Here is an 11587-nt window from a genome sequence, read left to right on the forward strand (position 1 = left end):
ATATATATATATATATATATATATATATATATTCTTTGCCTCCTTCAACTAAATTGCAAGCTCCATGAGGGCAATTGTTCAGACATTCTCCTTATATAAGACCTACTGTTGTGCTCTGGAGGCATCATCATCCTTCATCACACAATAACAGTAGCTCAAGCTTTTTGAGTACCTACTGTGTGTTAAGTACTATATATCATTTCATTTAATACAACCAGCATTGGGAGGAAACAAAAGTTCAGAGAAGTTAAGAAATTTACGCTTGGTTACACAGCTAATTAATGGCAGGGTTGGGATTAGATGTATATTTGTCTGATTTCTACTATTAAGATGAAGCACACAGTGTTTGAAAGTTACTCCTTTTAATTCCATAGCTTTCGTACGTCTTCTCAAAAACAAGGCTCTCTAGTGACATGTACCTCAATATGTTCTCTGTAAAACGGAGATAATGTGTCACTTCTTCTTTCTCTTAGTGCTGCATTATAAGTTTTTAAAGTCAAACATAGTTTTGATTCTGATATTAACTCTGGAGCCAAACAGAAAACAAAACAAAATGAAACAAAATAGAAGGCATACGTTAAATAATTGAATAAAAATTTTGAAAACATTATTACTAGAAATATATATTCAGCACTATTCTGGCATGCAATGATAGGGACTTAGCTTAAACTTGCTAAGGTATGTTTTTGACCAGTAGTAGTCTGGTTTTAAGAATGGCAGGTACTCATAAGATGTTACCAGGGATACCTCTCTCTCCTGTTTTTTTCTCTCTCTCTTTCCCCGCCCCTTTCTCCCTCCCCATCACTTAGCCTAGTTCTCTCTGTGCTGGCTTCTTCTCCTCAGGCTGTTCCTGTGAGGTGGGAAAGAGAGAGGGTTGCTAGCAGCCCTAGATTGACATTACACTTCATTCTTGAGATTTCAGAGTGCATATCAAAACCTGGAAAAAGGATGCTAGCACTCTCATGATTGGGTCACATGCCCACGCCTGGACTAATCACTCTTCATGACATTGATCACCCTGGGTTTTGTGTTCATTATTAGGATAGAGAAGGTGGGGGAACTTGATTGACAGCCCTGCCAGTTGGTGGAGAGGCTGTTCTTAATAGAGAAAGAGTTGTTCTTTGCTAGAATAAGAGGAAAAATTTTAAAAATCACTTATCACTTCATCATCTTAACATAACTGATATCAGTTATTATTTAACAGTCATTGTTCATTTATGTACCTTCATTTATAATATACAATTTTTAACTTTTATGTTAAAAATGCACAGTTAACTGGTAGTGTTCTCCTATGTTATTACATAAAAGTAATTTCTTTAAAAAAATTAACATATGAAAAGAGCATAGGAACGGTTTTCCAAGGGTTTTACTCTTGTGAATGAATGGAATTTCACCAAAAGCATCCCTACCAGCCCTCTGTTAACTATACTTCCCACAAACTAAGATAATAAGATTCTTTTCCTAGAAAGATTGTCATAACTGTAACCACTTTGCTTCTTCTTGATTCCCCAGCCTGTGGAGAGTCGTCAAATCTGAATTCTCCCAGCTATCTTCATTGGCAGTTCCTCTCCTTCTTCACGCTTTGTCACTTCCTCATGGTGCTGACATCTTTTGGACAATCATTAATGGCAATTTCAACAGCAAAGACTGGAAGATGAGGTTTGAAGCAGGTACCTCTGTATTAGCTTAAAAATTCTCTCTGGGTCACAAGGTAAACCAGATGTCCAGTCATGACATCTCTTTTTGGCCCTCCCTTCCCCTCCCTTCTTTTTAGAAGGCATTGTCCTGCTTGCTAGCGTTCTTTGATGGCTCTACTTAGTTGAGCCCTTGGTAATAGAATTTTTCAGAGTGGTCCTTAGGTAGGTTGACCATGTCTAGTTTTGTCTGGGATAGGCCTAGTTTATGCCTGTTGTCCAGGTGTATTTATTAACTGCACCCTTGTTTACTCTCAAATGGGTCCTGGCTTGAATAATAAATTATGTAGTCACCTAATAGGTTACTTGCATTTGAGTACCTGGGAATGTTTGTTAAAAATGCAGATTTTGGGGCCTCATCCTAGACCTACTGAATCAGAATCTCAGGAGGTGAGGCCAGAAATCTATATTTTCTAACAAGTTCTCCAGGTAATTCAGTGAAGTTTGAGAAGCTCTGCTGTTGTACTCTTGCCATTGGAGCATCAGTGACCAAATCTGGTGCAGTGATGGGTATAGCTCCTAGTGCTTAGAATAGCAAGTTCCCAGAGGAACATGGTAAGGAAGGACTTGGGATGTGTTCTCTTAGTCTTGCATCTGCTGGTCTCACTGTCACCCTAATCTGTTGGTACTCCCGTTCTCAGGGGGCAGCAAGCAGGGTTGGCATACCAACCTGTGCCTTATCAGAATGGTTTCATATATTTTAGTGTCTCAGAAATTTAGCAGAGAAATGGAACTTCCATCAGGTGAGTTAACTACTCTACTTTGAGTTCAGTTCCCTAATAGCTGACCACTTCAAAGAGTTCCTGCTTTTAATGCCCCATGAATCCCAGGGGCTGGTTTATTTATGTGATAGCACATAATGTTGTATGAACTTAGAGTAAAACTTTCTAGCACAAGTCTACATAGTATTGGCCACATTTTATAGGCATTTGAATACAAATAAGGCAGGTAAATATTTAACTATGCTCTTTCATTACAATTTAAGGATTAGATTATTGCCAAATTAATCTTCTGAATCACAGCTCCGATTATGTTGCTTTTCTACTCAAAAAATTTTAATGCGTTTTCGGTGCCCAGAGAATAAAGTTCAGACTCCTTAAACTGGCGTTCAAAGTTTTCCATGGTCTAACTGCAAGTGTTTGCAGCCTCATTTCCCACTCTTCTTTCTACATATACCATTGCTATTTCTCCATTGCTTCCTGCTTCCCTTCATCCATGTGTTGGCCATTCTGTGCTCTCCATCTGAAACCCTCTTCTATTCAAGGTTCCATTTAAATGCCACCTCCCAAACAATGATGAACAACACAATAAATGACATTAAAAACTCTCTAGAAGGAATCAATTGCAGAATAACTGAGGCAGAAGAACGGATAAGTGACCTGGAAGATAAAATAGTGGAAATAACTACTACAGAGCAGAATAAAGGAAAAAGAATGAAAAGAATTGAGGACAGTCTTAGAGACCTCTGGGACAACATTAAACACACCAACATTCGAATTATATAGGGGTCCCAGAAGAAGAAGAGAAAAAGAAAGGGATGGAGAAAATATTTGAAGAGATTATAGTTGAAAACTTCCCTAATATGGGAAAGGAATAGTTAATCAAGTCCAGGAAGCGCAGAGAGTCCCATACAGGATAAATCCAAGGAGAAACACGCCAAGACACATATTAATCAAACTATCAAAAATTAAATACAAAGAAAAAATATTAAAAGCAGCAAGGGAAAAGCAACAAATAACATACAAGGAATCCCCATAATGTTAACAGCTGATCTTTTAGCAGAAACTCTGCAAGCCAGAAGGGACTGGCAGGACATATTTAAACTGATGAAAGGGAAACACCTACAACCAAGATTACTCTACCCAGAGTGGACTGTCAACCACTGCACCACCAGGGGAGCCCTATACATATTTTTCATATTCTTTTCCATTATGGTTAATTAAAAATAAGTGAATCAGTGAATTTATTGAATAAATACTGTATGTACTAGGTATCATGGGAGCAATACAAAGAGTGTAAGAGCAGATTCTTGCCCTCAAGAAGCTCCTAATTTAATTGATGAGATCAAATATAAACATGTAAGAGGTTAAGAAACTATAACAGTATAAATATAATTCAAGACAACAGAAGATAACGGTATAGATATAATTCAGACAACAGAAGATATGTCATATAGCTATATATGAACACACAAATGCCATAGGTAAATGAATAGTATTTTTGCAGGAGTTCGTGGGATGGAAAGGCCACTCTAGGAAGTCAGAGTGACTTTACAGAATAGTAGAATTTCAGCAGCAGACTCTTTAAGGATGGTAGAATGTCAATAAGCAGAAAAGAATAGAAAGAATATTCTATCTAGGCTGCTGGAACAGCTTAAGTAAAGTCCTGAAATGTCTTTGCATGGAACTGTATTGCTTCACTATTTATTATAACTTTTTATAAAGCTATGTTTAAAGAGTGGCTGGAATAATTTAATATAGATGTGCAGAATAATGGCACATCTGTTTCATGGAAGAAATATGTGGCTTCTGCCCCAGGAAGACTGGTTGTCATATCACTTCATGACATATTAAGGGCTTAGAGCCAGCCCTGGTGGGCACGTCTCACATCCCTGTGTGGTCTGCAGAACCTCCATAGAATGGACAAAGATATGAGCATGGAGGCATTTTGAAAAGTTTGAAATGTGGCTGAAAGTTAAACAAAGGTAAAGACCATTAAAAAGAAAAGAAAAGAAAAGAAAACCCAGAACTAAATCAAGGCTGCCTGACATAAAAATACTACACTGGGTAGAAACGGTCTCTGCTGCACAGATGAAATGGAACACTAAAGAAGGTGGCATTAGGGCTTCCCTGGTGGCGCAGTGGTTGAGAATCTGCCTGCCAGTGCAGGGGACGTGGGTTTGAGCCCTGGTCTGGGAAGATCCCCACATGCCGCGGAGCAACTGGGCCCGTGAGCCACAACTACTGAGCCTGCGCGTCTGAAGCCTGTGCTCCGCAACAAGAGAGGCCGCGACAGTGAGAGGCCCACGCACCGCGATGAAGAGTGGCCCCCGCTTGCCACAACTAGAGAAAGCCCTCGCACAGAAACGAAGACCCAACACAGCCAAAAATAAAAATAAGTAAATAAATAAATTAAAAAAAGAAAAGGTGGCATTAGGATTTCCTTTTGGTATTTAACATCAGTGTAGGGGGGCCCAGAGTTAGCTTTTTCTCTGTGGGCTCATTTCTCAGACCGTCTAAATAAATGTCAATTTTTTTTGTTCTCTGCCTTTGACATTGCAGTGGAAAAAGTGGCTGTAATTTGTAGATTTCTGGATATTCATTCAGTGACCAAAAACCACCTGCTGAAGTACTCCCTGGCACACGCCTTCTGCTGCTTTCTGACGGCTGTGGAGGACGTCAACCCAGCTGTGGCTACGAGGGCTGGTCTCCTGCTTGACACCATAAAGAGGCCAGCCTTGCAGGTGACGTCCCTCAGATGTGCATTATCTGCTCTACTCTCCTAATTCATTGAGTTATTTGTCACATAAACACACAGAATACTGATGATGATGGTAACAGTGGAAATTTTTACATTGAGAAAAGCATCCCAGAACCACACTGTATTAACAGATCTCTTGTTTTTATTTGTTGATTCTTTCTTTCCAGTCTTTGTCCCTATGCTGCCATCGCTTCTGACAGATGTAATTATTGTATAATTTTGTGTGTGTGGCAGATTTTTAAACTAGGTTGGTTATTTTATACCATTCAGCTGGCTCCTGGGGCAGAAGCCCTTGTCACTCAGTCTAGATGCAAAGAGAAATCAGATGAATTATAATATAAACCAAAGCAAAACAAGAGATGGCAAATATACTACTGAAATGAAATACCACAAAGTAAAATCAAAGAGACATGAAATATGAGACCTGGAGAGAGTTGTTCATTTATCTTATTTGGCACCTTTATTTTATACTTGAAAAAACCAAGTCTCAGAGAGATAATGTGACTTTTCAAAGAACACAGAGTGAATTCATGGGAGAACCAAGACTAGAACCTCTAAAGTCCTGATCTACTGTTTTTCCACATTGGCACCTGATTTATTGTTATATTGTTATTATTAAAAGTAATAATAATGGCAAGAACTAACATTTGTCAAACAGGTATTGTGTTTCCGGGGCAGTGTATTAGAAGTGTCCCATCATGCGTTACTTCATTTAATCCTCACAATAATATTGTGTGTGTTCCCATTTTACAGATAGAGAAGTTGAGGGTTAGAAAGTTTAAGTAACTTTTTCAGAGTCACACGGCTAATAAGTGGTAGCACAAACTCAGGTCTGACTCATAATAATGTCCATGCTCTTAATTGTGTGTGTGTGTGTGTGTGTGTGTGTGTGCGCACACAAGGCCTCCCAAACCAGTGTAAGAGCTTCTCTTGTAAAAAAGACTAAGAAGAAAGGGCAAACTATGCAGAATCTGAAAAATTGTAGAGCTCTGCTGCTTGTGGACCCATACCTCCCCATGCAAAAATTCCCAGTTGTCTTCTGGATAGTCCTGTGTTGGTCTTAATAAGACAAGGTAGTTGTATGTCTAACCCCTGCTCAGGGCTTGGAACATAGGAGGCACTCATTAGATGAGAGTTGAATGAATTAATAGCATAATTGGGTGAATTAGTTTTAAAATTGCATTCAGTTAAAAAAAGGGAAATGGTAGACTCACATCCTAGAGAAATAGATGCTCAGTCCATTCCAACGTGGATTTCTTAAGATTCTATGTTCCACTCACATTCCAAGAAGACAAGATGACTTTCCTTTCTTTTAGAATCATGGAATTTAGCATTGAAAGGGAATTTAAAGACCATATTCTTGTGTATTCTAAAATGTAGTTTTGGAAGTATGCTTCTCTTAATAGAAAGTAACAGACATTAAAGAAAGAAACACTGGTCTGAGGGTATTTGGATTAAGTGGTTATTATTCGATGCATCAGAAAAATCAATAATATACATTTAGCTCAGATTTCGGGGTCAAAATTCAAGAGATATTCAACAATTAGGAGAAGCGCCTCCTCTGCGTTTTTTTTTTTCCCCTACCAAAAATGCAATCAAAGAAGATTTCAGTTGAATCATTCTTCATTGTAAGCATGGATTGAGGAGGCTGCCTTGTTTCACTGACTTGGCTTGGTGTATTTACATCTGACTTTCCTTTTTTTTTTTTTTTTTTTTAACCTTTTCCCCAGGGTCTGTGTCTTTGTCTTGACTTCCAGTTTGATACTGTGGTTAAAGATCGACCCACAATATTGAGCAAGCTTTTACTCTTGCATTTTCTTAAGCAAGATATTCCTGCTTTGAGTTGGGAGTTCTTTGTCAACAGATTTGAAACGCTTTCTTTGGAAGCTCAGCTACATTTGGATTGTAACAAAGAATTTCCTTTTCCTACAAGTAAGCAAAACAAAGAACTTGCTTTAAACAGTCACAGTTCCTATTCTGGTGCTTGCTGGATAAACAGAAGATACTCTGCATGTAGTTTAATTTCCCATTATGGAGGATACCTTGACTTCATGTACTCGGTTCCTCAAATGTTTATTGAATATCTACTGTGGTAATCTGCAGGTTAACTATTTTCTGGCATTCCAACATCAAAATTTTTCTCATTTAGGCACTTCCCTGGCGGTCCAGTGGTTAAGACTCCACGCTTCCAATGCAGGGGGCATGGGTTCAATCCCCAGTCAGGGAACTAAGATCCCACATGCCACGTCGCGTGGCCAAAAAAAAAAATGAAAAAAAACCCTCATTTATTTGAGGACCAATGAGAACTATTTGTGACTCTGTGTTCCTTAAATATTATTCAACCATCATGTTTGTAATGTCCGTGAGCAATTTTGTGAGATATATTTGCACTTTGTAAATTTACTCTTCCATGCTTAGTAATCAGTTACCTGGAGCTCTAAGTAGATGGAGGAAAGACTTTGGTCACTCAACTCTTTATCCAGTGATAACAAAATTAGATACTTTAATCTTATGGTCTAAACAGAAAAATGATAAACGCTAGTCAAAATAGGTAATAGCCATGATTTTTTAATATAAGGCTTATCATAGAGGGAGATAGATGAATAAGAAATGTATTCATGGAAGATGACTTTTAATATTGAAAATATACACAGATGGATTGTTTCAAACTACTTGTATAACATAGCGAGTTAAGGAAAATGATCACCTCTAATTCCTTTTGCAAAGCTATCACTGCTGTGAGGACCAATGTCGCTAATCTCAGTGATGCAGCATTGTGGAAGATCAAGAGGGCTCGTTTTGCAAGGAACCGCCAGAAGAGTGTGCGTTCCCTCAGAGACAGCGTGAAAGGGCCCGCGGAGTCCAAGAGGGCGCTCTCCCTCCCTGAGACCCTAACCTCCAAAATCTGTTGAGTATCTTCTTCCATCCTTCCCTTAAATCTGTTTGATGTCTTTCTGAGGCTGACATGTCTTGTTGAATGTTCACAGACAGTAGTGTATTTAGCAAACTGAGCTCCTTCAGCTGCATTGGCCTTCATATTCCCTAGAGGGTCCCCTCAGGTGTGTCAATGCCCTGGGTGGCTTTTCCCAGTTGCTGGTGAAACAAATCCCTGATCCAGCAGTAGATTGTTTTGAAATGTAGAAGGCAGTAAATCCATTGATGCATGGCATGAGACGCAGGAGAAGCGTTTGCTCCTAAGTCCTAGAATATGAAAGTTTCCACCACCACCATTATAACCTAAGACCTTCCTGGATGAGACTTTGTCAAGACCCATGGCGACTAAGAGGGTAGAGTAGAACTTTGGGGAATGCATTTTCTTTTCATGCATGACAAAGCCAGCCAAGAAGCTCCTAGAGAACCAATAATAATGGTGTTTTCAAAAAAGAAAAAACAGGCTGATAAGAAGTTGAATTTCTGCCCAACTTCACCAGATAATTTATAAATAAAAACAAACATCATTGCCAACTAAAAAAAGACCATATATACTTGTTTTCTGAAGGTCTTTTTTTTATATTGCACTTTTAAAGAAAACAAAAAATACCAAATGACTAGATGAACTGTAATGATTGGCAATGGCTCATGAATGACAAATAATTAAAAATTCATAACTAAATCACCATATTAGCGAAGAAGTACATTAAATATAACGCTAACTTGTAACATTTATTAAATGATTTAATTTTTTTTTTTTTAAATGATTTAATTTTTAAATAATGTCATGAAGTTAATAAAATAACACTATAAAACATATTTTTTTATGCTGTCAGAAGCTGAAATGTTTGCTGTTTCATTGACATTTCTTAGAAGTCAGCTTTATGTAACATAACCATTTTTAATCATAAATATGATTTTATTTTGTTTATTGCATTTCTCTCTATTTTATGACAAGCTACGGAAATGTGATATTTTGAACTTTGGAAGAGTCAATGAAAGCCCTTTAAGCAATCAATGACCCAGCTTTTCAGGGAGCAAAGATAATAACAGATGGCCATTTAAGAATAATCTTTAGCATTGCTAGGCCCAGTGAAACTGCATCAGATTCTAGAAACCAGTACCTAGATTCAATAAATTACAATTTCGATATGAATTTCCCAGCTCTTTTATAACCTAACTAATCAGTTTGGGATATAAAGTTTATTTATTGTTATTTCTTGTTAATTCATTCACATAACAATTGGGAAGAATAAGAATTGAAGTAACATTGAAGGATGTTCTTTAGATTCAAAGAAAGCCACAGAACTTCTGTGACGTAAACATCTTGTATGTGATGTTAATTACAAATACGAAAACGAAACTTGCTCCTGCTATCCAGTGCAGTTAGCACTGAGTATGTTTTCTAGGCTCAAGTTGTTTTTAATGCTTATTTAAATAGAGTTGTTGTTGATTTTTAAGCTGTGAGGTTGACCAGGCATGAGCAGTCTGCTCCAGCTCTCGGTGGGACACCCGAACAGATGCCAGGTGGGTACTCCTGACGTTGAAGGGCCGTGTGCAAGTGTCTATCACAGGTGGACAAGGTAAAGAATGCGGTGTCTCTAACTGGACCAGAGTGATGTATTTAGGATTTGAAAGCTCGAAGGGTTTTACCCCTTCGAGGTGCTCAAGTGTTTGAGCCCCTGACATGGCAATTCTTTCCATCTTAAAATTGGCAGATGACTTTTGATCCTGTTAACTTATGGTCCAGTAAGAAGCCTCATGTTACCTGAGTATGCACTTCTCCCCCGAGAGCCAGTATGACTTGAACTATACCTAGTACTTATATTTGTATGTGTTTTTACACATAGAAATATTATGTTCATATATATCTGCTCTAGGAAAAACATTTCATTTACATTTTAAAAGGTTATACATTTGAACCACCATCATTCACTCATCCCCTTAGCCATTTCCGATTCTTTGCAACTCTTACATGCATTTCTGTCTCTCGAGAAAGGAGGATTTCCATTGTTTAGAGGACCATGGGATCATATTCTGCTTGGTAGAGTGTAACTGTCCTTTGACGTTCTTGATAGATTAACTTATCATGAAGTATCTTAAGGGTTGAAGGGACGCTGGCGAGCCTGTTACAGACTGAATGTTATCTACACACATGATGCCATACTTGCTGGGAAAATTGTGGAGGTTCTGAATACCTGCTTATTTGTCCAAAACAAACCTGGTAACTACCACCTATGTATCATGCTATACAACGTTTGGCTTTTCATCTAAGAGTAGTTTTAAAATAAACTTTTCAGAATGGTACCGATACTCTCAGAAGGAGAGTATTTCAAGTAAGGAGACTTTCAAGAATGTGTTGTAAAAACAATGGTAGAAAGAGAAGCAGTTAGGCGTGGGAGACGAGGGGAAGAGGGAGAGCCCTAAATACTATGAATGCAGATGGCAGATGTTGGCCTAAGTGCATTTTTGCTTTTAAAATTGATGAGAAAAGGGGAGCACACACTTGGCAGAGTCCCTCTACCTTGTTTTGAGCATCACTCGGGCCTCAATTGTGCTGGGATTTAAAAAAAAAAAAAGAATAAAAATAAGAATTTCTGATCCTGAACTTCATTTAAAATGTGAAAATATCCATTTTCCCTTCAGTTAGGTCTTTTTGAGATTGGTCTTATGCAATTTCATAAGTTACCTTTATCTTACCCTGTCTTTTCTTTTTGTCTTAAGGCTTAGTTGAAAAGCTAGTCTTTAATTATTATTATCCATTTAAACAATCTAACCGTAGGAGTCCTCTCACATCTCTTTGGAAAAACATGTACGTATGTTTCTTGAAGAAAAGCCTTTAGGTGTCTAACTGTCCCATCAAAAGTGATCAGATGGAAAAGGGGCAGATAACAGTATTGTTTAAATTAAATATAAAGCTAATGCTTCTGGAAAGATAATTACATGACACCACAATAAGCAAAACTTGCTTAGATTTGGAAACAGGTGGCTCAGCTTATAAGGCAATTTCAAACTAGTTTTTCATTTTTGCATTATTATTTACTGAACACTGAGTGTTTTAACTTGGAAGCAAAGACACGCCAGGATAATCACAAGATTGTACAGAGTGGTTTAAGATAGTAATTAAATGGAAACCGAAGACCTTGCTATTTAACGAACATGCTTCTGTTTGGTACAAGTAATGAGCTCCTCTGTGCAACACCTCTTATTGATCAGGCCTGAAATAAAGCAGGTGTCCTTTAATTATGCAGCAAGACTTAATTTTAGTTGCTGTTTAGGCTGAACTTTTGGACACTGGATTTACAGTTTATGGCTCTCTGATCTTAGCATTTACATATTGCCCACAGCAAATTTTGCAGCAGAAATGCACTTGTATAGAGGGTAAACTCTGCAAGGCTACTGAAGAGTTGCATTCCTCTGTGACTTTTTTTTTTTTTTTTTTTTTTTTTGGGGGTACGGGGGCCCCTCCCTTTTGGGGGCTC

The 11587-nt window shown here is 38.0% G+C and overlaps 1 protein-coding gene across 2 annotated transcripts in view; it reads left to right on the forward strand.

Annotated features, from left to right (window-relative positions):
• Nucleotides 1-11587, forward strand: part of UNC79 (unc-79 subunit of NALCN channel complex) — a 195729-nt gene that overhangs the window by 94541 nt on the left and 89601 nt on the right. For both annotated transcript variants that reach the window (XM_024759179.1, XM_024759171.1), the window contains exons 20-23: nucleotides 1513-1670; nucleotides 4976-5157; nucleotides 6905-7106; nucleotides 7902-8081. In XM_024759179.1, the coding sequence (XP_024614947.1) occupies nucleotides 1513-1670; nucleotides 4976-5157; nucleotides 6905-7106; nucleotides 7902-8081 (722 nt within the window). The remainder of the gene's footprint in view (nucleotides 1-1512; nucleotides 1671-4975; nucleotides 5158-6904; nucleotides 7107-7901; nucleotides 8082-11587) is intronic.

The sequence above is a fragment of the Neophocaena asiaeorientalis genome, unplaced genomic scaffold (assembly GCF_003031525.2).
Source record: "Neophocaena asiaeorientalis asiaeorientalis breed wild unplaced genomic scaffold, Neophocaena_asiaeorientalis_V1.1 scaffold476, whole genome shotgun sequence".
Classification (NCBI taxonomy): Eukaryota; Metazoa; Chordata; class Mammalia; order Artiodactyla; family Phocoenidae; genus Neophocaena; species Neophocaena asiaeorientalis.